Below are 27,864 nucleotides of genomic sequence, written 5' to 3'. Positions count from 1 at the left end.
GGTAAGATGCGTGATCTGTAGCGCCCCAAGAGCATTGGACGCTGATGTCAATGTTGTAGGCTGGAAGGAAGCTCGTGAAGCATGTGACGCTTCTGGGTAAACTTCGGCAGCCCCACTGTGGTATCTCGAATTTCGCGTCCAGGGACCTGAAGCCACACCTCTACCCAAAGTTCCGCCAGCCTTCTTGTCTCGACAACTGCGCACGCAACCCCGACAACGCGAGCCACATCGAGCGCGGATTCAACGCAAACATGGCGGAAATATCGTTCAAGGACTCGCCGCTGAGCGAAGTTAAGATTGAGGCGCTCACGATCATGCGAATCATCAAACACTCGACTTCCACATTTCCCACACCCGCGACTGGTTTTCTGGTTGGTCTTGACGACAAGTCGCAACTCCAGGTCACCAACGCCTTTCCATACCCAGTCGCCGCGCCAGATCCGTCGAGCACTTCAGACCCATACCACCAGCAAGATGCAGCGTCTCTCGCAGCAGCCGCCCCTCGCGCCAAGAGCAATGTGTCCTACCAGAACGAGATGATCAAGTTTCTGCGAGAAGTGAACGTGGATGCGCAGAGCGTGGGATGGTACATTAGCACAAGCATGGGAAACTTTGTCAACCAGAACTTCATCGAGAATCAGAACTTCTTCCAGCGCGCACAAGATGAGCGAGCCGTTGCCTTGGTCTTCGACGTATCGCGGAGCAGTCAGGGAAGCTTGAGCCTGAAAGCATATCGACTTTCGCCATCGTTCATGGCTGCGTTTAAGGAGGGCAAGTTCACAACAGACAGGTAGGTTTCGGATGGTCCTGAGGCGTACACCAGGCATCTCCATCCCGCTAACTTTTGCGCAGCATTCAAAAGTCCAACCTCCGCTACCAGGACATTCTCGTCGAGCTGCCTATTCAAGTTCATAATTCGCATCTCCTCACTTCTTTCTTGCACCAGCTGCCACAACAACCACCCCAGAAGACGGCGCTGGACTTCCCATCATCTCTTGCGGAGCTCTCCTACGATTCGAACATTTCTCAGTCTCCGCTTGCTCCAAACCTCGAAAGTCTGGATCTCTCCATCGATCCCTTCCTCGAGAAGACATGCGACTTACTTCTGGAGAGCATTGAGAACCACCAAACCGAGCAGAACAATGCTCAATACTACCAAAGGTCTCTGGCAAGAGAACAGGCTAAGATCCAGCAATGGCAGCAGAAGCGAAAGCAAGAAAATGCCCTTCGCACGCAGCAGAAGCAGACCCTATTGCCTGAGGATGAGTGGCAAAAGCTATTCAAGTTGCCGCAAGAGCCATCCCGCCTCGAATCACTCTTGGTTGGCCGTCAAGTTGAGCAATACGCCAGGCAGGTGGATGGCTTCTCAGCTGTTGTAAGTGGAAAGATGTTCGGGGTCAAGGGTAATTTGCTACCAGGCGAAACTGCTTGAGGTCCTTGACCACCTTCGCGATCGAACTGGCAGGGACATGAGTGTGCATAGCGTGGCGTTCAAGGTTAAGAGGATGCACTGGAAAAGCCGGAAGGCAAGACGTACGGCGTCTTGCGGATTTGTGGCCAGCAGAGCCATGATTTGCATTTGGAATGAAAGTGAGGCGAGGAACGATGATATCCGAAGTGACTTCTGACCGCACAGGACTTCAACAGAAGCCCCTATTCTGATAACCATCCAACGGATTGAAGAGCGGCAATGCTAGCCCGTGCTCTCCAGCGTGCTGCATAGATTTCGTAGCAGGTCGACATACAATTGAGCATCGATGTGTCTTCTTACTAGGACCATAGCGTGCGAGACGCCTCACTTCAGATATCAACTCACACCCTCACTTTCGCCGAGCCAGCGGTGAACTCATTTAGGCTGCCATACGCAAAGGCTAACCGCGGAGTCAAGTGACCTTCAATTTTCTCAGCGCTCTCGACCTCGACATCGACGCCATCTTCCAACAACGCAACTGCACCATTGGCATCCTTGTGCAGACACATACCAGCACTCAACGCATGCCGAGGCTAATAAGGCAACATGGCACCGATTTCCAAGAAGTCGGAGAAAGAAGACAGCAACAATGTATCACAGATTGAACAAGAGCCAGATATCAGCGATTCGGAGATTGGTAGGCCTCATGGCTCCTCAAGGGTAAGCGTCCTTTAGATTACTAACCGGCTTTCCCCTTTCCCGCAGAAGAATATATCATCTCTCGCCCAGACTTGTCGAAGAAAGTGAAGTCAAGCAAGACCGGATCAAAAGAGGTGGATGTTCTCGAGGCTACGAGGGTTCTGCGAGATCCGACTACTCCTAAGCGTCCGAAGGCTGGCACTGGCATGCAGTACTTGACTCCTCGAAGCCTTGAGTCCAGTCCCCTCAAGTCTCAGACGTCGACACCTGGCAATGAAGACAATGCTGCTCCCAAGACACCGAACAAGAAGGCACGCGGAGTATTCGGAACGGATGCGCGAGTCTGGTCTGCCGATGGTTACAAGTAAGTATCACGGACATGCTTCCCCTTGGCTTTTCGTGGGCGGGTTTGAAGTGGCATGAATATTGACCGGGCCATTCAGGAGTCCTTGCCGCAGTCAGCCATGCTTCCCAGATCAGCAGCAAGGTCAACAGGAGGAGGAATGAGGCGGAAAGCGCAGGTCGAGTCAGACGCGATGGTAGGATGGAGTACAGAAAAGCGATGAGATTTTGAGAGTTGTGACTGGGCATACACAAAAGCGATTAAGGAATGGTTGCTTACGAGGAGGGATGTCTTCTTGAAAGTGTACGAATACAGGAGTTGGGTGGTTCGCGCGTAGGCGAATATATCGATTCGGCACTGGACTGTGAGAGAGTCTGCCATTGAGATAATGATCATGCATAAATGGAAAGCTCGGCATATCTTACGGATAAAGCATGGTTCGGCGGCGTTTGCTTCTTGTTGATGACATTTCTCCTGCTCTCCGAGCTCCGGCCGATGGGCGGGAATGTTTGTTCTCCCGATGAGATGTGTATCGCAGGGTGATGTCCCGGAGCTACCCTGATTCGCTCAGATGAAAGGCTTTGATTACGCTGTGGAGGTTGAAGCCAGGCTGGTCTGCTGGGGAAGCGATGGATAGGTAAGCTCACAGCAGGACCACAACGCCACAATTTTCGACGACGCCGGCGCGCCTGGTTTAGGGTTGCGTCCGAGAACTGCTGGTTGAATATGGCTGTATTCGGTGTAGAGCTGCACGGAGGCACACAGTGTCCTGAGGTGAGGGCGTACAGCAGTCGCCCAATGGACGGACTCTGTGCTCTCCACTCTCCGCTCTCCGCTCTTCTGTGCTGTTTCATCGTCGGCCAGTCATGGGGAGACAATCGCTACTCACGGAGATATACGGCCAGGCCAGGTGAGCGTCGAATTGTCCGCGCAAGACTTCGTTCTCTGCAAGCGTAGGAGAGAATGACAGCCAGGCCGTGCTGAAGGATAATTTAATTATGGCCATCACCAGAGTAGATCGCATGGAGTACCAGCTCGTGGTCCTCGGCATTTGCCTTGCCTGCTATGCATCCACTATCTCGGCGTGGGAAGCTATGGGTGTGCGAGTTCGAGGACAAGGATCGGCCAGCTACGACCAGGACAGCGCCACGCCACGCCACGCCACGCCCGCGGTGTATCGGTGTATACTAAGGTACTAGGTAAGCTAAGCTGATGCTCGGGGCTGTGGCTGCGTGAGGTCGTCGCTGCAGCGCCGCTGTGCCAGAAAGTGCTCGGCGGGTGTGCGGGTGTGCGGGTGCGGGTGCGGGCGCGGGTGCGGATGATGTGCTCCTTTCATCATCACAAAGGGATGCTGGCTAACGTTAAACGAGACGAGCACAGCACAGGGCACGGCAGGCACAACACAACCAAACGACGGCAGATAAAGTTCCGATGGCAGAGCTCTGGTCGTCTCGGCTCGATCAATCCATATTACAGCTGTGACTTACTCCACCATTGACTTTTGCCGCATTACGCGTATCACCTACTCCAGCACTCTCTATTCCACCTTGCCGCCGTGCCGTGCCTCACCTTGGCCGCCGTCACAGCCTCACAGCCTCACCTGAGTCTGAGTCTGCCCTTGTGCTTGTCATGGGTTGCGGCGCCCAGAAACACTGCCAGCTGCAAGCTTTCGACGCGTGACGGGGGAGCAAGCACTACAAGTAGCACTCGCTGCCGCCGGCACAATGCCTCGCCCGCATCTCCCCTCCCATCTCTCGCTGCACCGCGTGAAGAGCAGCGGACCCCATCCCACCTCCAGCCCTGCACCCTCCACTCCGCCTGCCTCGCTGAGTCGCAACCATAGTCCCAGCCGTGCTGGAAACATGGCCACGCCCGGCAATGGCAGGTCGCAGGAGGGCGACCACATGGGCATGGGACTGAGTCTCAAAGTGTACGTCCTCAAGGGCCGCAACCTCGCAGCCAAGGACAGGTCAGGCACTTCAGATCCATACCTAGTCATTACCCTTGGAGAGGCAAAGGAGGCCACCAGCGTCGTCAGCAAGACTCTCAACCCAGAATGGAACCAGACGTTCGAGTTTCCAATCGTCTCGCCAGATTCAGCGCTGCTCGAAGCGGTATGCTGGGATAAGGACAGATTCAAAAAGGACTACATGGGAGAATTTGATGTGGTCCTGGAAGAGGTATTTGCCGCTGGAAATATCCACCCGGAACCGCAATGGCACAAGCTACAGAGCAGACGCAAAGGACGCCGAAAACAGAAGAAAGACAGCAACATTTCTGGAGAAGTGCTGGTTCGCTTCAAGCTCACCGACCCCACTAATTCGTCTGCCACACCGCAGCAGATACTGCAAAAGTTCGCCGGCATTGTATCCGACCCGGAGCAAGACGACGATGAGGAAGACGAGGAAGAGATGCTTCGTAGAATGAACAGCCAGGGCTTGGAGGACCTTGACGAAGAAGATGACGAGAAGGAGCCTTCAGATGAGACGGACGATGGCACGCGGACACCCACAGGCACAACTGAGGAGAAGCAGAGGAACAAGCGACGCAGGAAGCTCAGAAGACTCCGTCGTAAGAAGAAAATGAGTGCCTATGAATTCGGCGCTACGTCCGATGTAGCTGGCGTACTTTTCCTGGAGATCAACAGAATCACCGATCTGCCGCCAGAGGAGAATATGACCAAGACAAGCTACGATATGGATCCTTTTGTCGTGACCTCGCTTGGACGCAAGACCTACCGGACACGCGTTGTAAATCACAATCTGAACCCTGTCTACGACGAGAAGCTGGTCTTCCAGGTGCAGAAGCACGAGCAGAACTTTAGCTTGAGCTTCGCAGTTGTGGACCGCGACAAGTTTTCGGGCAACGACTTTGTCGGTACCTGTACCTTCCCTCTGGACAAAGTCAGGGAATTGTCTCCAGAGGCCGACCCAGAAACTGGTCTGTATCGACTGCCAGATCCAGAACACACAATTCACGAAGGTGAACAAAAGCGGAAGCGCTTCCGTAACCCTCTTTCTCGAAGTTCAAGCTCCAACAATCTGCCGAAGCTGAACAGCAACCGCAATTCGTCTCCCAATCTGGCGAAATTGGCCAAGTCCACGAGCAACAACAATCTCAAATCTGGAGACGCTCGACCCGGCCTTCAACATGGTCTTTCCGAGCTATCTTTGACTGACAGAGATCGTCCTATTCCACGTAGCATGCCTAGTGATGATAAGCAATATACGACTCAGGAAGACCACGACGCCCTCCACCCTGCAGATGAAGCGGGCCTGCATGCATTCGAACTTCCTCTCGAGCTCAAGAATAAGGCGAGATGGGAAGACAAGCACCGTCCTGTGCTCTACATTCGCGCGAAGTACTTGCCCTACAGGGCTCTTCGCCAGCAATTCTGGCGTGTCCTTCTACGCCAATACGATGCAGACGAGAGCGGAAAGATCGACAAAATTGAGCTTGTGACTATGCTCGACACCCTAGGCAGCACACTCCACGATCGTACGATCGACGGTTTCTTCCGTCGCTGGCAAGACGTCAATGGCGGCGATGAGTATCTGACAATGGATCAAGCCGTCATCTGCCTAGAGGAACAGTTGATGAAGAACCAGGAAAAGAACGAGCGACCTGGACTCTCTCCCAGAAATTCGTCCATGTCGGTGAATTCGATTTCTGCTGGCATCACATCTGTATCCAACAGCTCTCCTTCAGCAAGTCCTACGAATGGAACACCCTACTTGACAGGCTCTCGGACACCCGCCAATGTCCATCCCAATGCCTCCTCCGTGCCAGCCCTTGAAGTCAGCGATCTTGGAGAAGCTGGCGAGCGCGGTGACATTCCGGAGGAGTACGGAGAGGAGCTTGCCGAGGACTCGGGCGAAGAGCATGTAGTTGAGATCTCTGAGTGTCCCATCTGTCACCAGCCTCGTATTGCTAGAGGCCGCAAGGCAACTGACGCTGATATCATTACGCACATCGCAACATGTGCAAGCAGCGACTGGCGAGCTGTCAACAATCTCGTCATGGCCGGTTTCGTTACCAGCTCACAAGCCCAACGCAAGTGGTACTCTAAAGTCATTACGAAGGTATTGAACTCACACTGTCATGAGAGCAAATGATATGCAACTGACTCACGCAATAGGTGTCCTATGGAGGCTATCGTCTAGGTGCCAACAGTGCCAATATCCTTGTCCAAGACAGGAGAACTGGCATGATCAATGAAGAACGCATGAGCGTCTACGTTCGTCTTGGCATCCGACTCCTCTACAAAGGCCTCAAAAGTAGGGAAATGGAGAAGAAACGAGGTATGCAACTTTTCAACCTATGCATCTTGACTGTCCTTGGCCACGTCTCAAACCCGGGCCAAGAGGCCCTCTCTTGGGTGGACTGTCCCTTCGCACTGACGTCACGAGCATGTGAACATTGAGCTAACTCCAGCACAGCCCGCAAGCTCCTTCGCTCCATGTCCTTCAAGCAAGGGCGCAAATTCGACGATCCTGCTTCAGCATCACAGATCCCTGGCTTCATCAACTTCCATCAGCTGGACATGAGTGAGGTTCTGCTGCCGACTGATAAATTCAAGACTTTCAATGAGTTCTTCTACCGAAAACTAAAACCAGATGCTCGACCCTGCTCTGCACCAGATGATCCTCATGTCATCGTCAGTCCTGCAGATTGCCGCTCGGTGGTGTTCAATCGCCTGGAAGACGCGCAACGAATCTGGGTCAAGGGTCGAGAGTTTAGCGTCGAGCGTCTGCTCGCTGACGCGTACCCACAAGATGCGAAGCGTTACAAGAATGGCGCGCTCGGAATCTTCCGTCTTGCACCTCAGGACTATCACCGATTCCATATTCCTGTCGACGGTGTGATGGGCGAGCCCAAACTGATCGATGGTGAGTACTACACTGTGAACCCAATGGCTATCAGATCGGCGCTTGACGTCTACGGCGAAAATATTCGAGTCTGCGTACCGATCGATTCGGTGTGTCATGGGAAAGTCATGGTCATTTGTGTTGGTGCTATGATGGTCGGATCGACTGTCATCACTCGCAAGAAAGGTGATAACGTGAAGCGTGCAGAAGAGCTTGGGTACTTCAAATTTGGAGGTTCAACTATCCTGCTCTTGTTTGAGCCTGGCGTGATGAGATTTGATGAAGACCTGGTGGCCAATAGCAATGGGGCCTTGGAGACATTGGTGAGTGGCGTATGCATTGGCATACTTTGTGCGCTAGCTGACACTTTACGAAGGTCCGCGTCGGCATGTCTATCGGACGTACCACCGGGCATGCTCCTCATCTTCCAGACCAGCCCACTGCTAACCCCACCGAGGAAGAGAAGCAGAAAGCCAAACGACGCATCGAGGGCTCGTTGACACCAAGCTCTGGTGGCAATCCATTGAAGCCGACCGATGCGAGGCACTTGTAAAAGCAAAGCCATTTAGATGAGAAGTTTAGAGAGAAGAAGCGAGCATAGCGATTGTTTCGGTGCATTGGGAACAGCATTGGCTCAACCACGTGAGAAAACAGCATTACATACAGAGACGCGGCATGATAAGAAGAAGAAGAAAAAGATGACACTGAGATTGATGAAGAACAGAAGCTAGAAAAAGTTTGGGTCCTGCGGTCTTATCTTCGATGGGTACATAAAAAAAACCTGGGTATGTTTCTGCATTGTTGTCTCGAGCCCTGAGTACACATGTACGTGATGTCGCACCTCTCGGCCAGCGTTGCACGACTCCAACATATAAAGCTCGAACAGTAGCGGGGCATTTCGCAGACAGTGGCCTTGCTCCGAGCATGGAGTGCAGGACGTGTTTCGCTCCTAATAAAGACAACGAGATGAGATCTGAACAACCTTGCCAACCAAAGTGCTCATCAGTGGTTCCAGCCATCAATTTTTAACCATGCATGGTAACATGCCCGTAAACCTGCTAATGTCTGCTGCACTGCCCATCGCCACGTAAACATTGTTGTTGGCTCCAGTGTGAGGGCCACCAATCTCATAGTTACCACTGCATCTCTTTCCCTTTCGTATCCATCTCTGCATCTGTTACTAACAAAACATTTCTTAGCGTTGCAGCGCCAATGCTCCAATCACGCCGACCCGGGGACTTTTTTGTTAGGAACGATTTGGTTGGTATTTGTACTTTAGCTAGCTTCATGCGAAGTTCGTCCAATGAAAGGGCCTGGCGGGTGTGGTTGAAGGGTCCTGTTGCCAACATCACGACATCTTGGCTTGTGAGCTCGTATTCGCGGCATTGCTGGGTTGGAAACTTGGAATGATGCAAGATTGGCGGGGGTGCGAGAGGCTTATTGTTGTTGGTCTTTCGTATCGGGTGAGATTATTAGCTTTGGGGAGATGCGAAACGAAGAACGTGATGAGACATTCGGCTGTTGCTTGCAACCAATATAGTGTCATTTGTCTTACAGAGCTACCGCATAAAAAGCTCCATGGTGGCTATACACAAAGAGAGCACACTCCTTGACATTAAGATTCTTGCCTTGGCGTGAGCAAACGCAGTCCGTCCTCGCGATTCACCGCCCGCGCGCTGATCATTCATCCACCGCACATATACAAAGCTCATCGATCATGTCGCGAGAACATAGTGAACCACACAAAGCACCTCCCTCAATCCATCCCGCGTCCCGATCGCACGCGCCGTTCATAACCACCAGATTCGAAGATCACGAATCTATGCAGCTGCAGTCGCCTCGCTAGCACCGCTGTTGGCTGGAGGGTGTCCGAATACAGTGCTGTATTCAGAGACGTAGCGCTGAAGGTCATCTTTGTAAATCTTTTCGTATTTCTGCAGCAAAATGTCAGTGAGGAGTCAAACGAATCTATGTCGTTAGATGACCACGAACCTCTTTTTCGGACGGGCTCAATGCCTTCCACTCCTGCGCGAGCAGCTTTGTGGAGTCGGAGAGACTGATGCCTTGGAAGTCACCGCTGTGTCGACGATTGGTATTGAACTGCGCAAAAGAACCTGTTGGTCTCTTGGGGACGCGCTCGTCTGGAATCTTGGCCCATTTGTGCTTCTGAGAAGGCAGCTTCCTTCGAAGCTGAGCACGAGCTTCGTTCGCTTTCTGAATCTGAGTAGGAGTGTGCGATTCTACCCAGCGTTTGAAGGTGGCTTGTTGCTCTGCAGCCTTGGTGTGGCTCAAATGGTTGTAATGCTGATGTGCGTGTCAATCTGCGAACCGCTCTCTGTCATCAAAGCAAGTTGGGTCTCACCTCTCTATCTGTAGCCGAAATGTTCTTCCATTCAGCACCGATGTTCTTGGACCTCTCGGCAAAATTGACTTTGTCGCTCACTGAACTGCCCGCAGCCTTCTCTGCGAAGAAGGTGATGTAGGCGTTCACACCTGTTTTCTGCTTCGGAGGATCAAGCGCGGCCTTTTTCAGTTCCTGAAGCTTCTCCTTTTCTGCGGTCGCTTGGCTCGCTGCTTTCTGCGCAGCCTTTCGCTTTGCCAATGCCGCCTTCTGTGCGGCCTGCTTCTCCGCTTGCGCCGCTTTTTGCTCTGGTGTCTTTGCTCTAGTCGTTGTGCGCTTCTTGGAGGCAAGCTTCTTGGAGGCAAGCTTCTTGGAGGCAGCACTCGATGCATCGCGTGGCTTCGCAGCGCCTTTCTTGACGTTGCGCTTCACCGGACGCGATGGCTCGCCCACAACACTCTTGGGTCTGCCTGGTGTGGCATAAGTGCGAATTGGCAGTATAATGGAGATCTTCGGCTTCAGGCCATGATTGGGTTGCAGGAGAGGGAGAGAGCGAGGCAGACGCGCAGGAAAGCGCACCAGCACCCGCCCGAGCATGTCAGAGTTTGGATGATTTTTCAGTGTCTTGGCCTCCTGGAAGGCTGCGCGACCGGCAATGGGCGCGGAGGCGGTGTAGTTGGAGACTTGGAGTGGAAGAGGAAGTGCTGGTGGAGGAGGAGGTGTGTTTGTGGCTGGGTGGTTGGGCTCTCTCACAATAATGCGACTGCGATAGAGTGACAGGCTCAGGCTCCCGGCTCCCCGTGCTTGCTCGCAAGCGCCAAGCCATCCGCCGCGAGCTCACGTGCTTGAGCTGTCAACTTCTTCTTTCGCTCTTTCGCTATCGAAAAGCTCACTTCGCAACGAACACAACACCACCGGCCGATTGCGCCTGCGTTCGACATTGCGGCACTACGATACTCAGGCATTGCCCTGAGTGACAACTCCGCTACTGCAATCAGCAATTCCACTTGAGGTAAGGCGCATTCTGCGAGCTTGTGCGGCGAAAGGCGGGCAGCAGGACTGAGAGGCGGAGGTGCAGCAACGGCGCACCTACACAGCGTGTTTCGGAGGCGAGTTGCGCAATCGAGCGTGGAGGAGAAAGATTAGGGAGCGAGAGCATCGCACCAGCAGCGAGCGGCAAAGAGCGTGCAGTACGGACGATCGACAACCGGCCGCACAATATGGCCCGCTCACCAGCGCGTAGGAGAGACGACCGCGACACTCGGCGTGACCGGGATCGAGAATACGATCGGAGCTATCATCGACGATCGCGCAGCAGAGATGTAAGAGGTCGTGGCACTTACCACAGCGACAGAAGTTTGATAGACAGACAGACCCAGCGCCGCGACGATCGCCCTCGTGGAGCAAGCCGAGACTACTCTCGCGACCATCGCGACCGCGGCTATGAACGAGATCGATCCCGAGACTATGGCCGCGGTCGCCGCGAGCCTCGCTCACGTTCCCCCCGCGACCATGGCTATGGCCGTTGCAGATCTCCGGTGAGAGACCCGAAGAACAAGCCGCGACGTCCACCTGACGACGACCATTTGCACGATAACGGACACAGGAACAAACGGCGAAGGACTACCCCGGTGGACCGTGGCGAGGTACGTGATTCCGTTTGCATTTTAATTCTTGGAGCCATGCTAAATGAACAGCCCTCCTCACGACCGCCCACATCGAATGAACCCTCCAATGGCGACTCACGACAGCCCCCTCCGACAGCCGAGGATGAGGCTGAGAAAAGGGCGAAAGCAGAGAGACTGGCCAAGGTCGAGGCATGGAAGGCAAAGAAAGCCCAAGAGAAGGCCAAGTTCGAAGCCGGAAAGGCTGCTTCTGCTTCTGCCTCTGCTTTAACCCCAACCGCTGCATCGCCGTCAAACTCGCAGACCACTACAGCTGTCGGCTCGCCAGCACCTGCTCCAACATTCGAAGATACACCTGCGACAACGCGGGCCAAGTTCGATCCTAAGGCCATCAAGAAGCAGACGGAAGGCAAGTTGAAGCCCGAACAGGCAACACTCGGCGGCGATGCAGCCGTTCCTGCTATCGCCAATGGAAACGCAAACGATCTGAACACTGTCGCGCAGACAGGAAATGTGCCGAAAGGTGAGGGCAACGTAAACGCGCTGGATCCGAGTGCATTGCTAAGCCAGGATGTAGGCTCTCGCGTGGCATCTAAAGATGCCAAGATCACGGGCTTCGGCCTAAACAAGAGCGCTTCCGAAAAGACTGGCGATAAGACTGCTACAGCAAAGTCTGCTGCCCTGGACGACGAGGATGATGTGCAGCGTAAATTTAAGAAGCTTCCTGACCTTGTCCTCGAGTCTACTACAAGTGATGTTGCGGATCCTAATGGAGAAGATGACCAAGACGATGACATGGAAGATCTTCGAAGCGACGAGGAAGAGGCTGAAGCCGCTCGACAGGCGGCTCAAAAGCGTGCGGAAGAAGCGCAAGAAGATCAAGATGCCACCATGCCTGATGCCGAACCCTCAGTACCAGCCACGACATCTGCTGCTGTTGCTGATACTGCAATGGAAGTAGACGAGGACGTCGATCCACTGGATGCCTTCATGAACAATCTCGAGGAAGTCCCGGAGAGGCGACCACAGCCGAGTGCAGCCAAGCGTGGCACACGAGAGCCCCGGCTCTTTGATGAGGATGATGGCCCAGATCTTGATGCAGTCGGCGACAACCCAGAAGATCTACTGAACCCCGCTAGGCGCAAGAAAAAGGAGATTCCTGCTGTCGACCACTCGAAAATTGACTACGAATCATTCCGCAAGAACTTTTATAACGAATCGATTGAGGTCTCGGAAATGACTGAAGACGATGTGACGACGCTCAGAGCTGAGCTTGACAATATCACCGTCAGAGGTGTGGATCCGCCGAAGCCAATCACGAAGTGGTCACAGGCTGGTTTTGGTGCCCAGGTGCTGGACGTGATCCGCGAGAACAAATTCGAGAGTCCAACGTCCATTCAGTGTCAAGCTCTGCCGGCGATCATGTCTGGCCGTGACACCATTGGTATTGCGAAGACTGGCTCAGGCAAGACTCTGGCATTCATTCTACCCATGTTCCGTCACATCAAGGACCAACGCCCGGTCGCAAATCTGGAAGGCCCCGTTGGCATCATTATGGCGCCGACTCGGGAGCTTGCCGTTCAAATTCATCGCGAATGCAAACCATATTTGAAGGCGCTTGGTCTGCGTGGTGTGTGCGCCTACGGTGGAGCTCCCATCAAGGATCAGATTGCAGAATTGAAGCGAGGCGCAGAGGTCGTCGTGTGCACCCCAGGACGCATGATCGATCTTCTCGCTGCCAATCAGGGCCGCGTCACGAATCTACGCCGCGTTACCTACGTCGTTATGGATGAAGCTGATCGCATGTTCGACATGGGTTTCGAGCCTCAGATTACACGCATCTTGGGCAATATTCGACCAGACAGGCAGACTGTCCTCTTCTCGGCAACATTTCCAAAGAAGATGGAATCTCTTGCACGGAAGACGCTCTCGAAACCAGTTGAGATCGTTGTAGGAGGTCGCAGTGTCGTGGCTCCCGAAATCACTCAAATCATCGAGGTTCGACCTGAGGATACGAAGTTCCGCCGCGTTCTGGAGCTGCTCGGCAATCTACTCGAAGAAGATGAAGACGCTCGTTCTCTCGTCTTCGTTGAGAGACAAGAAACTGCCGACCACATCTTCAAGGAATTGGGCAAGAAGGGGTACCCCAGTGTTTCTGTACACGGAGGCAGGGAGCAGATCGACCGTGACCAGGCCATCCTCGACTTCAAATCGGGCGCCATACCCATCATGGTGGCCACGTCTGTGGCGGCGAGAGGCCTCGACGTGAAGCAGCTCAAGTTGGTGATCAACTTTGATTCGCCCAACCACGGAGAAGATTATGTCCATCGTGCCGGCCGCACTGGTCGTGCTGGCAATACCGGTACTGCTGTTACATTCGTCACTCCCGAGCAGGATCGGTATGCGCCTTTCCTCGTCCGATGCTTGGAGGACAGCAAGCAAGAGCCTCCAGATGATCTCAAAGAACTGGCAGCAACACATAAGAAAAAGGTCGAGGCTGGTGAGGCATCTCGGGCAGGTTCAGGCTTTGGTGGCCATGGCATCGAGCGGCTTGATGCTGCTCGTGCTGCTGAACGTGCACGAGAGAAGAGCATGTTCAAGACTGGAGACGAGCCAGAGGAGGAGAACGAAGAGGCTAAGAAGGAGAAAGACAAGAAAGAGAGCGAGGTGGAGAAGCTTGTCTCAAAAGCTGCCGGCAAGGTCACCGATCGTGATGCTCAAGCTGAGCAGACGGGTCAAGGTGGTCAGAGCCAAGCTCAGGGCGACCTCCGCAACGACTTGCAAGCGCACTTGGCCAATGCTTTGAAGGTGTCGAAGACCGAAACGCCTGCGGCCAATCCTGCCACCATCAGCGATCCTGTTGCCAGAGCTGCAGCGGCGGCGGCCAGTATCAACAGTCGTCTCGGAACAAAGGGTGCGACGCGTCCGGGAGCACCGATCGACAATCGTGGTCCAGACGCCGGAGCGTTCCATGCTACGCTTGAGATCAATGACTTCCCGCAGAAGGCCAGATGGGCTGTCACGAACAGGACGAATGTGGCCAAGATCCTTGAAGCGACCGGGACTTCGATCACTTCCAAGGGCATCTACTACCCGGCCGGCAAGGAAGTCAACGCTGGCGACGAGCCGAAGCTCTACATTTTGGTGGAGGGTGATACAGAGATTGCGGTGCAGTCGGCGATGCGTGAGCTTTCACGTCACTTGACCGAAGGCACACTGCAGGCACAAGATGCAGAGAACCGTTCTGGAGGCGGAGGCCGATACCGTGTTGTTTAAGCAGCACTATGAGTTCCACAGTCAGGTGCAATGCTGGAGCGAAGCACTCCGACATTGGTGGGCATTCGGATAGGTAGCTACTGTATGAGAGTGTAGATAGTCCCAGCCGGTACACTATGTGACAGTCGATAACGGGCTTTGCGACGAGTTGGCATAGTCACATGACCACCATGATGGCAGGGATTTGATTTGATCCGAATCCTTCCCCTCTGCTCGGCCCTCAACTTGTGCTGCCATCATCTACGAGTCCTTCGACGATCTGCTTTCATAGTCTTGGACATGAACCAACATGTCTGCCGGCAAACGAGGCAGAGCTTGTCAAGCCTGTTCCTCCATAAAGATTAAGTGAGTCGGGCAATCAGCAGCCATCCGTTCCCTTCCTTCTCATCTAACCAACGCATGAGCGCAGATGCTCCCTCGGACACCAGGCAGAAGGAGCTGTGCCGCCCTGCGACAGATGTCTACGGCTTGGAAAAGACTGCACCTTGACAGCTTCCAAAAGACAGAAAGATCGGGTCGCCGAGCTGGAAGCACAGGTGGCCAGCTTAACGCGACTCTTGCAAGCGCAAGGTATCAACGAAGCACATTTGAACCCCAGTGGCCAGGATGTCGGCAATGATGACATTCTGTTGCAGTCGTCATCCACGCCAAGTTCAAATCCGCTCGCTTCGAAGAAGCGAAGACTGGAAAAAAGCTCGCCTGAGCAGTCCGAGACGTCGGTGACGGATGAAAGCAGTAATGCATCGCGAATCGCTGACCCCGATATCCTCAGACTGGACGCTTCGATATCTTCTGAACTCCAGCAGCGTTGTTATTGGCGCTATTGTAACGATGTCCTCCCAGTCTTCCCCTTGGTCCCTCTGCCTGCTGGACAGACTCTGCTCGAGCTTCGTGATAAGCGACCTGTGCTTTTCCTGGCTGTCATGTACGCTGCAAGTCCCGGATGCTTGACCTCCGTGCAACAAGATCATGTTGCACAACTTCTGTTGGATCGCCTTGCAAACAGTGTCATCGGAGAAAAGGACAGCCGCCTCGACCTGATGCGAGCCATTCAGATCGCTTGCTTGTGGTACAGGACGCCAGAGCACCACAAGTATGTGTCCATATATCATCTTATACAGCTTTGCAGTAGCATTGCTGCCGGGATCAGTCTTGCAGGCCCTCTTTCGACGCATGACTTGTCCTCTAACGCCAGGATTGCGCGCGAGAGAGAGGAGGGAAACACTGCTGATGTGCACCGGGCCTGGATTGGCGCACACGTTCTGTCGGCATCCATGAGCATCTTTATGAGGAGACCGTATCAGTCGAGGTGGAACGAAGAAAGCGAAAACGCGCTCATGATGCTGCAGTACTCTGACAATGAACATGGCGACGCATATCTTTGTCAATATTTTCGCGTCGAAAGACTTCTCGAGCAAATTGCCGAAGAAATGGAACTGGGCGACGTCTCAAGCTATTACGACATCTCGGACCCGATCATGAAGACCAAGGCTCAAATCTGCAGGAACAAGCTCTTGAATTGGAAGATGTTGTTACCAATTCATCTCCGAATACCATCGCTTCTCTATCTAGAGCACGTAGCGACGGCCTTGATACACGAAGCAGTTCTCCACACTTCAACGAACAAGCAGTCCTTTGCAGCACCTTACATCCCGGAGAACCTATCATTGGCCGATTTCCCGGCTCCCGTCGTGAGCGAAGAACACATCACGGCTGTGTACGAACTGGTGGTCGCCCTGCACGCCATAATCGATACTCTTGTGTCATTCGACACCCATACGCTCCTCGCTTTACCTGGCCTCATGTTCGCAAGTAGAGCAGCATACGCGCTTTACCTGCTCGCCAAGCTGTACATTGCTCTAACGGTTCCAGGCGGCACTCTCGGGGCCATCATTGAGACACGCCTGCTAGCTCTGACAGAATACGCCGAGAAGCTGTGCAAAGTCGGAGACAGAATCCGTGCCGTTGAGAAGCACTCTGCTCCGGCGCGAATCTTGAACTCTGCGAGACGAACCTTGGAGTGGTATCTCAGCTATAACAGCAGCTTGATCTCGGACTTTGGCATCCACCTGCCATCGTCTCGCGCTTCTGAGACAGCTTCAACACACGATGTAGCATCGACAGCCCAGCCACCTGCTACCGATTACCAGTCCTTATATCAGCTCTCGGAAAGTGACGCCGACTTCGGACTGGACTTTCTCTTTGCCGAGCCACTATCCTTGGACCAGACTTTCGAAACCTCGCCTCGTTCCTTCCACAAATGATGCGCCCGCAAGAGTGTGCAGTCGTCACAAGATCGAAAGAGAAGGCGCGAGGGTGTTCCACGTGGAAGAGTAAGACCATGCTACGTCATAGGTAGCCAGCATCTTCGACGGTAATCTTCAGAGGCGATCCAATCTGGAATCCACTCACACTACTAGAGAAGTTCTTGACCGAGGAAAATGTCTCTGGTGCAACAAAGAAAGAGGAGTTGGGTGCAAAGGGGTTCGATAATGGTCTATCTACCGGAAATCCATCCTTCTATGTAGTCGCCTATAACAAACGAAGATAGGAGATATTCCAGTCCCTCTACGCAACTAGCCGAAATACCGTTTGCAACTATCCTCCGCTTCCTACTCCCTCAATTAAGCCTAGTCGCCCTCGACTACCTTCAGTCCTCCGGAGACCTTCCTACGGCTGGTCGCAATCTGGCTGGGCGTGTTCGGTAGATGCGAAGCTGGCTGACATGCCTTGCTTTAAGACTAGCAGGCCGTCCATCTACGTGCTCTAGCTCGACCGTTTTGTCGTGCTCTCCCAAGTACCTGGCTACGCGGTAAGGGCCTGTCCAGCGCACCGCCGCCTTATCTACACTCTGCTAGTGCAACAATACTAGGTCTCCCTTCTTTATAGCCTGCTCCTTCGCTCCTCGATCCTACCTCTCTTCTCGTTCCCCTCTCTCCCGGAGGTAGTTGGCTCGATATTGTTCCTACACTTCCTCTCTGCTTATTATAAGGTAGCGGCACGCCTGCTGCAAGTCGCCTTCCTTAAGGTGCCTTGGAGCCGTCTTACCCGCGAGACGGGAGAGGTAGGTCCGCCGTTCGCTTAGGTAGGTAACTTTAAGGTCCTTAAGTTATCTAGGGAGGCATCCGAGCACTACCTCCGTCGGCGCGTATCCTAGCTTTAGCGTGTACCTTTCGTTAGCCGCCTGCGCACATCGCTTGCTTGCTAAGTCCTAGTCCGTAAAACTCGTATATTAATGTCCCGCCGCGTCGGTATAAATGTGCGTAGCCTTTTCGATAGTTCGTCGGAGGATTCGATTAACGTTCTCGATAGTACCGGTTATACGGTAAAGTTCTACTACTGCTTAACGCAATAGCGTCCCTCTTAGTTCTAGTGCTTCCTTTAATTGCCTATAAAACTCCGTTCCTAGGTCTATATATAGCACGACGGGGTAATAAAGCGTATTAAAGACATCCTCTACCGCTCGTCGGACTATAGAGCTCTATTTGTCTAGAAGTAGTATTAGCTAGTAACCGGCCCTACACCTATAGGCTAGTTTTAAGCCTATATAAGAGGCCTCCTTCTATATTATAGATAGGGCATTAACCTCGTATAGCACATTGTTTATATTACACTTCTATAATGCCTATGTTGCAGGGCTCTAGTTATTAGCCTAAGCGACAGTCTCGTTATCCTATCTTGCTAAACATAGCTGCCTATATTGCTATAGGTTATGTTACCCTCGGTAGCCTATACTATTACTACAAGTAGTAGTAGTAGTATTAGTTTCCGTCCTTTAGTAGGACTACGATAGTAAAGTTTAAGAAGCAGTATATTATCGTAAGTAGGACCCGGTTACCTCTTAGTATTTCTAGGAACGGACCTATTATATCTATCTATATAAGCTTCTATAGGTTAAAAGTATCGAAGGAGACGAGCTTATTACTTCGAAGTCGCTATACCTAGGTTATATACTAAACGTAAGTACGGATATAGTTATAAATATCGGCCGAGATCGTAGGCTAGAATACCCGCCCTCTAATCTTCTTACTAACTACTTCGGCGCTAAAGTAACCTCCCTAGTTATAGGTTCTTTATAAGATTCGTAATATATCTCTTAGGTAGACGTAAGGGACCTACCTAGTGCTATTAACGTATCTCTCTAGCCGGCTATACTCTAGGTTCTAACGGAAGTTCTTCGCGTATCGCTCTAGATTGTATCGCTAAGATATAGTATAGTTAGATAGCAATTTCTTATATCTTAGAAGCGTCTCTATCTTTTTATACTATTCTCTATTTAATCGACTCTACTCTGCTTCTTATTCCTCTGCTATTACCGCGTTTACCGACGCTAGTAATACGATTACTAAGTATCCCGCGATAGTCGTTTCGGTACGCGTTAGGCTCGCTTCCCTTATACGCGAGTCGTCTATAACTAACTCTAAGTCCCTAGGTAGTACTTCTAAGACCGGATTAGGCTTATAAGGCGCGACCTAAGAATCTATCTAGTCTTCTACTAGCTCGCTAAGTTCTCTTTCCTAAGCGAGCTAGGGGTCTAGCTAAGGCGGTATTAAGTTATCCGGATCGGTAATAGGCAGATATGCCTAACTGTCTATGCGGCCGTCTCTAACTAGTAGACTAAAGTTCTTCCCTAGTATTATTGCTATTACTACTCCTTTTAACTATATTATAAGCTCTAGGACTACCGATCGATCCGGCTTGTTACTAGTAGCGAGTAACTCTCGTAAGGTCCTAGTTAGGCGGTCGTACTCGGCTAAGTTAGCTACCTTCGCCTATCGTATAGTAGTAACGGTTTTCTCTAGCCTCCTTATTAGTACCGATCTGCTAAGTACTAATAGTATCTAGGACTTGTAATACTCGTAGTTATATATCTATTTATTATACCTAATATACGCCTTATCGTACTAAGTAAATCGTATCCTATAGCAGAAGTGCTCGCATACGTCCTTCTTACACTCTTAGTATTCGTTCTAGTAGCGAGCCGTTTCTTTACTAAGGTACTTAGGCAACCCTAGGAATCGGTCCCTTTGCTATAGAGTAGACTCTATCGTCTAGCCTTATACTCGGTAGTATAGATATACGTAATAATCCTTGTTATATACTATATAACTTATTTCGTATCTTCGTTAGGAGGCTATATTTATCGGAGTGTAGGATAATAGTATCGTCTGCGTCCTCTAGCTAGGCTCCGCTACGTTAACTATATCCTACCTAGTTATTTCTCTTCTAGGCGCCTAGTCGCTACTCTTATAAAAGCAGTATATACTATAGTAGAACCGGTAGAGGCCGCTAAGTAGCTCCTACTATACGAAACCTAACTTTTTATAACTATTAGGGTTGTCGTAGGTAAAAGTTGCCTAGCGTCTCGAGAATAAGAGCTACTAGGCAATTATAGCAGCGTCGTCCTTTATACTTCTCTTAGCGTTATAAAATCTCCTATAGTACGAATAGCAAAGCCGAAGGCTTTCTCTATATAGCAGCTGCGTTACTACTAGCGCCCTATTTGTATAGCTATAAGGGTAGCTAGATAGGTTTTCGTAGAGGGCTAGGAACTTACCGGATAGCATAGTTGCTATACGCCTCTTAATCTTCTAAATCTACTAGTCGTCCGCTATAGGTACGTTACTCGCCCTTACCTTACTATAAGCGTATTTTAGCTAGATATAGTATCTACTATAGAGATTGCCCTAGGTGCCGTTAGGAAGGGTTATCCTTATAATAGGTGTAAGGCGGAAGCCGAGGAGGCTTAGCGCTAAGCACGTAGCGACCCTAGCCTATAAGTGCGCCCGAGATCTACGCTTAGTAAGCGCGGATACTTCCGATCTTTTGTCGCGGCATAAGACGCTAGTAAACGGGCGTACTAGTATAGCGGTCTAACATAGTATCCGCGCTTTACGGTCTGTAGGTTAAGGTCGCGCGTTCGATTCTCGGCGTGCGTTCTTAGCCGACTAGGCTAATCCTTAGCAGACGCGGCTTCGGAGGTGCCTAATTGCCTTAGGCGCGCGACTCGGCTATAGGCGCACCTGCCTTAGAGGGGTTAGCTTATAGGCTTGTTTGTTAGATTGCGACGCAATTCTAATTAGATGCTTAGCTATACGTTCGGGTACGGGGCATTAGATTTTATTAGCTCGGCTGTACGTTCGGGTACGGGGCATTAGAAGATTTTATTAGCTGCTCGGCTGTACGTACGAGTACGGGGTATGCTAAGGCTAACTAGCTGCAGGGCCGCAGCTAAAAGAAAAGGGAAGCGCGTATAAGGCGGAAGCCGAGGAGGCTTAGCGCTAAGTACGTAGCGACCCTAGCCTATGTGTTAGGGCTAAAGAGGCTACATGTAATTGGCATGTAACTAGGCCGAGTAAAGCTAGGGTCTTAATGCCTTAGGCAGAGCTTAGCGCTTAGCGTTAGGCTAACTCTCCTGCCTTCCTCCCTCTCCTCCTATATCCTTATCGAATACTATACTAATTCACTACCACCCTATCTACCTACTAATATAACCCTTCTTATACAGTATTCGATCTACCCTTTAAGGGCAGTAGCTAGATAGTCCTTATTTCAAGCTTTCAGCGGTATAGCTACGAACAAGACTAATCTAACTATATTACGCCCGAAAAACGGGACCTATACGTACTATTCTATCGAAATAACCGTACTAATTATTAAGCAAGGCCTTCTATACGGCCTATTACACTAAGTTAAGTATACTAAGCCGATATCTACTAACTCCGCTATATCCGCATCTTAGGGGCCTATAATATATTATTAGTGTTACCTCTTACAATAGCCGGCTTATTACGAAGCAACAACAACCGTGCTACCGCTAGCAGCGCTAGCAATAACAACGCTAGTAGCACAGTTCCCGCTAAAGTGCCTACTAAAGTGCCTCCTACTAAAGAGCCTGCCGGAGAGCCTATTAAAGAAGAACCTGTAATTCTAGGTAACGACCTAGAATTGCCTGTCGACGACATTCTTAACAATATTGTTAACCGTCGATATAGCTAACTAGCCTTTAGCCCCTAGCTAGTAGCGAGACTTTAAGAAGCTACCTAAAACAGGCTTACTGCCTTGCGTTAAGAACAACAGCTAAAGGATAATCTCCTCGAGATTCGCCGCCTATAGGAAGCCCTAACAACTACTGCTAGACTAGAACCAATAGTAGGACCTTCCTCGCTACCTATCTAGAAGAAGGATACCAAACTCAAGGACTATACCGTGTTTGATAGCTCTAGCCGCAAGCAGTACAATAATTATATACGTGATTGTAAGTTAAACTAGCGCAATACACTAAGAGCGCTACTAGACGACTATTCCTTAGTCGTACACGCTATGCAGTACATTAATAGCGACCTAAAACATATATAGGATAACTATTTTGATTCCCTTTACGACTAGACCGCTGTTTAATAGCAGGATTACAAGACCATTATACTAAACACCCTTAGCAACCCTATATTGCGCTAGCAGCACGCCTAAGACTAATACCTACGTACTAAGCAAAAGGCCGACCAAACCTCTCGATCCTTCGAGGCCTATCTAAAGACCCTTAAGGACGATTTGCTACTAAAGACCGACTCTATCTAGATATCTGAGATACGACCTAAACTAAGATAGGAACTAGTCCTTAAATTGGACCGCCGCCGTGTGTTCGAATAGGCTAATCTTACACGTATTTAATTTATAGTTGAAGTAGAGACTATAGAGCGTATAGTATAGCTATAGCAACGGTTAGAATCTAAGATACGACTATCTACTAACCGTAGCCGCGGTAGAAACTAAGGAGGTACTCCCTAAACCAATACTACTAACAATAGAAACAGTAACGACTAACGTAGAAGAGGCAGGGGCCGATACCGCGGTAGAAACCCCTAGCGAGGAAGAGGACAAGGAAGGGGCTTATTTCTATATACCCCTAATCGTTCATCTAATTCTAGCACCAATTCGAGCGGACCTAGCGGTGCCCTAACTAGATACAAGTGCTTTAATTATAACAGCACTACTCATTTACTAGGCCAATGTAATAGGCCCCGAGACTAGGCCCGAGTCGACCGTGCTGCCGCTAAACACTAAAAGCACCTTTTAGCAGCTAACGCCACCCCTATAGGCCAACCTTCGAAAAAAGAGTAAGCGCCGCACTAACTATTAGCCTTATGCGGCGTAAGACTATCGACATTGTGCTAGCTATTACACGTACCTGTCTTATATCTAGGCCCGATACTAACTATAAGGCAAAGGTTATGCTAGACCCCGGGAATTTAGTTAGCGCCCTTATTAGCTATCGCCTAGCTAAGCAATTAGACCTTCGACAACTGCCGAGGACTAACCTGCTAACCCTTGCTTAGTTTAATAACGCTCGGCACTTAATCTATAGAGCCTATTATGTTCCTATAGTTCTAAGAGACGACCTCGGCAATAAGTGCCTACTAAACTTTACTGCCTACGTAGTAGACATAGACAGCCTCCTATCTAAGATTGTTATTAGCAACCCTGTTCTTAAGTACTATACTATAGTTATAGACTTAGGCAGTTAACAATAGCGATTTAGAATCGCTAGGAAAGAGGACATTAAACACATCGACATTAGCGAGTGTCCTAATAATATTAGGGTCCTGTTTATTAGCAACCTAACTCCCGCCTCCGCTAATCTAACTGCCGACCTGCTCGGTAGCGATAACGATAAACTAGTGCCCCCTAATAGTATAGATCCTAAACAGCTTAAGCGTATACTAGAACCTATTCGAGAGACCTACATTAATGTGTTTAAATACTACCTAGCATCGACGTTGCCTATATTTAAGGAGACGGATTATAAGATTGACATTATAGAGGGCAAGGAGGTCCCTTTTGGCCCCCTCTACAACCTTAGTGAACGGGAGCTTGCTATACTACGTAAGTACCTAGAGGAAAACCTAGCTAATAGTCGAATTCGATATAGCAACAGCCCTACTAGTGTACCTATCCTGTTCGTGCTAAAGAAGGATAGCGGCCTGCGTTTATATATTGATTATAGAGGGCTTAACGCTATTACTATCAAAGACCGCTACCTACTCCCGCTTATTAATAAGATCCTCGACCGCCTTTTTAGTACCTACTACTATACTACATTAGACATTAAGGATGCGTACTACCGTATCCGCATTCGTAAGGGCGATGAATAGAAGACAGCCTTTCGTACTCGCTATAGCCATTTTAAGTACTTAGTTATACTATTTGGGCTAGCTAATACCCCTGCTACATTCTAGTCCTACATCAATCGGGCCCTATTAGGCCTATTAGATTACCTCTATATAGTTTACCTAGATAACATCCTAGTTTATATACACTCTCCTAACATTGCGGAACACTAGGCTATAGTACGTAAGGTCCTCGACCGCCTGCGAGCCTATAGCTTGTATTACAAGCCTTCTAAATGCACCTTTGCTACTAAGGAGGTGTCATTCCTCGGCTTCCTCGTATTAACTAAGGGTATTAAGGCTAATCCTAATCGGATTAAAACTATTACTAAATAGCCTGTTCCTACGTCAATTAAGGAGCTATAGTCGTTCCTCGGTTTTGCCAACTTCTACCGCCGATTTATTAAGGGCTATTTACGGCATATAATGCCCCTAACTAAGCTTACTAAAACTAAGGCCAACCCTACTAGAGAGTTCAAATAGACTAACAGAGTATAAGCCGCTTTTAACGGTTTAAAGAAGCGCTTTACTAAAGTCCCTTTGTTATACTATTTTGTACTAAACAAGCAGATCCGAATTGAGACTAACGCTTTACAGTTCGCTGTATTAGCTATAATGTCTTAGCAGTTAGACAGTAACCACTACTAGCACCCGATTGCCTTCTTCTCGAGAAAGATAATTAATGCTAAGCGTCGCTACGAGACCTACGAGCAAGAGCTCTTAGCTATTGTCGAGGCCTTTAAGCATTAGAGGCATTACCTCGATAGGGCCTAATATACGATATAGGTCTACATAGACTATAACAACCTCCGTAGCATTACTAAGGTTACTAGGGTTATAGGTCGACAGGCTAGATAGGCCGTCTACCTCGCTAGGTTTGATTTTAATGTGTTATATCGGCTAGGCGTAAGCAACCCTACTAATAGCCTATCGAGGCGACCTAATTACGACAGCGAAACCTAACACATTAATTCTTTGTTTCTAACCCTGTAGCATAAGATTGCTATAGCCCGTATTATTAATAAGCAAGCGTAGGATAAGCGGCTTACCGGACTCCGCGACGGCTTAAAGTATATTAATGCTCTTGCTATATTAACAGTACGTATTAAGGTAAGAGCTAAGGACACAGATAGGAGAAGTTATAATAACTCCCTAGTCGATATCGCTATATATAGTAATAGCGATTAAAGCACTAATATAGTTAATCCGGCTACTAGTGCTATTAGATGCATACAATGCGTACCTCGTTTAACAGCGAGGGTGCTATTAAATAACCTTGCAGATAGGGATAGTCAATCGTTTATAGATAAGCTGTTACGGGCTTAGCAGAGGGACGCCTTTGCTACTAAACGTATAGATAAGCTTATAAGTAGGCGAAAGACTCGATCTAGCAAGAGTAACAATTAGTCGATCGATAATAAAGGTTATTTAAAGTTCAAGGGCAGATACTATATCCCCGCTAAACATTCGATCCGATAAGAACTTCTTAAGCGACACTACGATAGTAAGCTTGCCGGTCACTATAGTATAGAGAGGTCGCACGAGCTACTATCGCGCATATACTACTAGCTAAATAGTAAGCGGGACATAAAGGACTACGTAAACACGTATGCCGTATATTAACGAGTTAAAGCGCCGAAGCACTTGCTATTCGGCGAGTTGTCTTTACTCCCTATTCTAAAGAAGCCATTTATAGAGCTTATAATAGACTTTATTATAGGACTTCCGCCTACTAAGCGCAAGGGGGAAGTGTATAATGCTATCCTTATTGTAGTAGATCGATTTACTAAGGGCGCTCGATATATCCCGGCGCGCAAAGATTGGACTACTATTAATATAGCAGAGGCGCTATAGACTAACATCTTCTATACCTATTAGGGAACCCCTAAGGGGATAGTCTCCGATAGGGGCTCGATATTCACATCGCACTATTAGAGCGAAATATGCCTATAGCTAAGACTAAAGCATCGGCTATTAACAGCCTTCTATCTACAGACTAACGGTTAAACAGAGAGGCAGAATACTACCCTACAGCAGTACCTGCGCAGTTACATCAATAAGAACCCCGAGGACTAGGTTAACCTCCTATAACTAGCTAAATTCGTATATAATAACAGTGTCTACTTATCTACTAAGGTCTCCCCTTATTTTGCTATAATAGGCTAGAACGCTGCCTTACTACAAGATCCATTTACCTCGCTCGAGGCCGAGCGCAAGGAAAGGGAAGCGTGTTAAGTACCCGAAACACTAGCGGCTATTAAGAGGGTTCAAAAGATGCGAGAAATTCACGCCAAGATAGCTAATAAACTAGCAAAGGCCTAGGCCTATTAGAAGGCCTACTATAACAAACACCACCTTCTAATAACATTCAGGCAAGGCGACCTAGTTATGCTTAGTACGAAGAACCTCCGTATCCGCAAACACCCCTCGCCTAATAGCAAAACAAGGCCTAAACTCGCACCGAGGTATATTAGCCCTTTCCGTATCCGAGAACCTAGGGGCACCTAGGCCTATCAGTTATAGCTTCTACCTTATTATACTATCTATAACACCTTCTATGTATCCCTCCTTAAGCCGTACTACCTACGCGAAGGGGATGAAGCACCTGCTAAATCCGAGGACATACTAGCTAATAGTAAAGAACTGTAGTCTATAGAACGTATTCTAAAGCACTAGACTAGGCAAGGCAAGAAGGAGTACCTATTGAGATAGCAAGGCTATTCACCTAAATGGGACTTATAGGAAGCTAAAGGTTCCTTTAAGGATATAACTAAGTTGTTAGATGAGTATTAGACTAGTATAAAGAACAAGAAGAAGGCTAAGAGCCTATAATGTCGCCTAAGAATAATGCTACCCCCGGGGTGTTATTAGCTAACTAATCAAAGACAAGCAATTGTTAGTAACAAAGGATAATAAGACTACACTAGGCGCGCTACGACGCGTTAATTAATTAATCGCATACTCTTTTAAGGGCTCCACCTCTTTACTAACGCGCCCTATAGGTCCCCCTCTTGTTCCTTTATTCTATCGAGGCTTTAAGGCCTAGGCGATCTACGAGGACGGCGCGCGCGGGAATAGCGATAGTAATAATAACGACGGCGCGGCCGGCGCGGCTATATTAGTAATAGTATTGCGGAGTGTATTGCCGTTTGAGAAAGGAAGGATACCGCTATATTAGTAATAGTGTTGCCGAGTTGTTGTTAGTTAAAGAAGGAAATTAGAAGAAGGTAAAGTTAGCGCTAAGACGACTAGCGCCGCTATTGTTAATATTACTTGCTATTATCGCTGCGCCTACAGATATAACCTTACCTGTACTACGAGCCTAAGGCACCTTAATCAAACCTTAATCAAAACTTTGATTAAAATTTTGAGCCGCTTAAAAGATTAAGCGACTAATAGACTAGCTAACTAAGGGCAAAACTATAGAGCTAAGCTAGCCGGGGTCGATCTTGCGGACAATAGGTTACTCCTCGATCTATCTAACCCTTTAAGCGAGGCGAACCTCTACTACTGCACTTATAATAGCCTTTACCTATAGAAACTAGAAGAACTAAGTTTTTTAAAAAGATGTAATTAGTTGATACTTGAAGGCTGCCAAACCTAACCAATTAGGGCTAGCGAAACTACGAACAGTAATAGCCTTCGTAATAATAAGAACAACCCTCGGAACGGACAAACCCTCGGAGCGGACATTTCTAGGTCTTTTAAGAGTAGACGCAGAGAACTCGGTACGATATCACTTAGAACGGGGGCAGTACTACAATACCCCGTATACCTACCTATTGCAGCAGGGAAGGTACGCTCGTATTATAATTAGTCGATAGTCCTCAATTCTTATAGCTTTATATCCCTTCACTTTATTATATATAAGGATAGCGCAGTTAGAGTTAGACATTATGTTAGAAGGTAAGGTTTAACATAGTTACATAATCGGTAGTTGCGTATTTAATTTAGCGCGGATTAAGTAGCTTATTAGACCTACTAAGTCAGTAGCGATAGAGATTGGAACAAGACCGGCTACGAGGGCGCGGCCTTTAGAAGGGAAGCGTATATTAGGGCCAAAGAAGCTACACGTGATTAGCATGTAACTAGGCCGAGTAAAGCTAGGGTCTTAATGCCTTAGGCAGAGCTTAG

The 27,864-nt window shown here is 49.5% G+C and overlaps 6 protein-coding genes across 6 annotated transcripts; 5 read left to right on the top strand and 1 right to left on the bottom strand.

Annotated features, from left to right (window-relative positions):
* The first annotated feature begins 165 nt into the window (after window positions 1-165).
* Window positions 166-1,775, top strand: MYCFIDRAFT_55410 (uncharacterized protein). Its single transcript, XM_007921960.1, has 2 exons — window positions 166-790; window positions 853-1,775. Exons 1-2 carry the CDS (start codon window positions 252-254, stop codon window positions 1,430-1,432), a joined length of 1,119 nt encoding a protein of 372 aa, XP_007920151.1. The 5' UTR covers window positions 166-251; the 3' UTR covers window positions 1,433-1,775.
* Window positions 1,776-2,017: 242 nt separating this feature from the next.
* MYCFIDRAFT_76254 (uncharacterized protein) lies at window positions 2,018-2,617 on the top strand (the record flags this gene model as incomplete). The annotated part of the gene is made up of 3 exons (XM_007922252.1): window positions 2,018-2,108; window positions 2,201-2,474; window positions 2,554-2,617. The coding sequence occupies 3 exons, from the start codon at window positions 2,018-2,020 to the stop codon at window positions 2,615-2,617; spliced, it is 429 nt and encodes a 142-aa protein (XP_007920443.1).
* A 1,740-nt stretch (window positions 2,618-4,357) lies between these two features.
* On the top strand, window positions 4,358-8,122 carry MYCFIDRAFT_201692 (uncharacterized protein; the record flags this gene model as incomplete). The annotated part of the gene is made up of 6 exons (XM_007923548.1): window positions 4,358-5,606; window positions 5,718-6,045; window positions 6,151-6,535; window positions 6,592-6,754; window positions 6,893-7,644; window positions 7,698-8,122. 6 exons carry the CDS (start codon window positions 4,358-4,360, stop codon window positions 7,872-7,874), a joined length of 3,054 nt encoding a protein of 1,017 aa, XP_007921739.1. The 3' UTR covers window positions 7,875-8,122.
* A 719-nt stretch (window positions 8,123-8,841) lies between these two features.
* On the bottom strand, window positions 8,842-10,259 carry MYCFIDRAFT_213435 (uncharacterized protein; the record flags this gene model as incomplete). Its single annotated transcript, XM_007923547.1, has 3 exons — window positions 8,842-9,255; window positions 9,314-9,625; window positions 9,684-10,259. The coding sequence occupies 3 exons, from the start codon at window positions 10,257-10,259 to the stop codon at window positions 9,142-9,144; spliced, it is 1,002 nt and encodes a 333-aa protein (XP_007921738.1). The 3' UTR covers window positions 8,842-9,141.
* Window positions 10,260-10,846: 587 nt separating this feature from the next.
* Window positions 10,847-14,563, top strand: MYCFIDRAFT_114276 (uncharacterized protein; the record flags this gene model as incomplete). The annotated part of the gene is made up of 4 exons (XM_007923546.2): window positions 10,847-11,159; window positions 11,427-11,821; window positions 11,894-14,030; window positions 14,073-14,563. Coding segments are annotated over 4 exons (3,336 nt in total), but the record flags the coding sequence as incomplete, so codon positions are not given.
* A 289-nt stretch (window positions 14,564-14,852) lies between these two features.
* MYCFIDRAFT_62803 (uncharacterized protein) lies at window positions 14,853-16,827 on the top strand (the record flags this gene model as incomplete). The annotated part of the gene is made up of 2 exons (XM_007922067.1): window positions 14,853-14,908; window positions 14,973-16,827. The coding sequence occupies 2 exons, from the start codon at window positions 14,853-14,855 to the stop codon at window positions 16,825-16,827; spliced, it is 1,911 nt and encodes a 636-aa protein (XP_007920258.1).
* Window positions 16,828-27,864: the final 11,037 nt, after the last annotated feature.

The sequence above is a fragment of the Pseudocercospora fijiensis genome (genome assembly GCF_000340215.1).
Source record: "Pseudocercospora fijiensis CIRAD86 unplaced genomic scaffold MYCFIscaffold_1, whole genome shotgun sequence".
Classification (NCBI taxonomy): domain Eukaryota; kingdom Fungi; phylum Ascomycota; class Dothideomycetes; order Mycosphaerellales; family Mycosphaerellaceae; genus Pseudocercospora; species Pseudocercospora fijiensis.
The sequence above is the reverse complement of the archived record's forward strand: the minus strand, read 5'-3'. Positions and strand labels throughout refer to the sequence as shown.

Excerpts from the sequence above, each read along its gene's own strand:
- MYCFIDRAFT_55410 (XM_007921960.1), top strand. The coding sequence starts at position 252 with ATGGCGGAAATATCGTTCAAGGACTCGCCGCTGAGCGAAGTTAAGATT. Across the intron at positions 791-852 it reads GGCAAGTTCACAACAGACAG|CATTCAAAAGTCCAACCTCC; the intron begins GTAGGTTTCGGA and ends ACTTTTGCGCAG.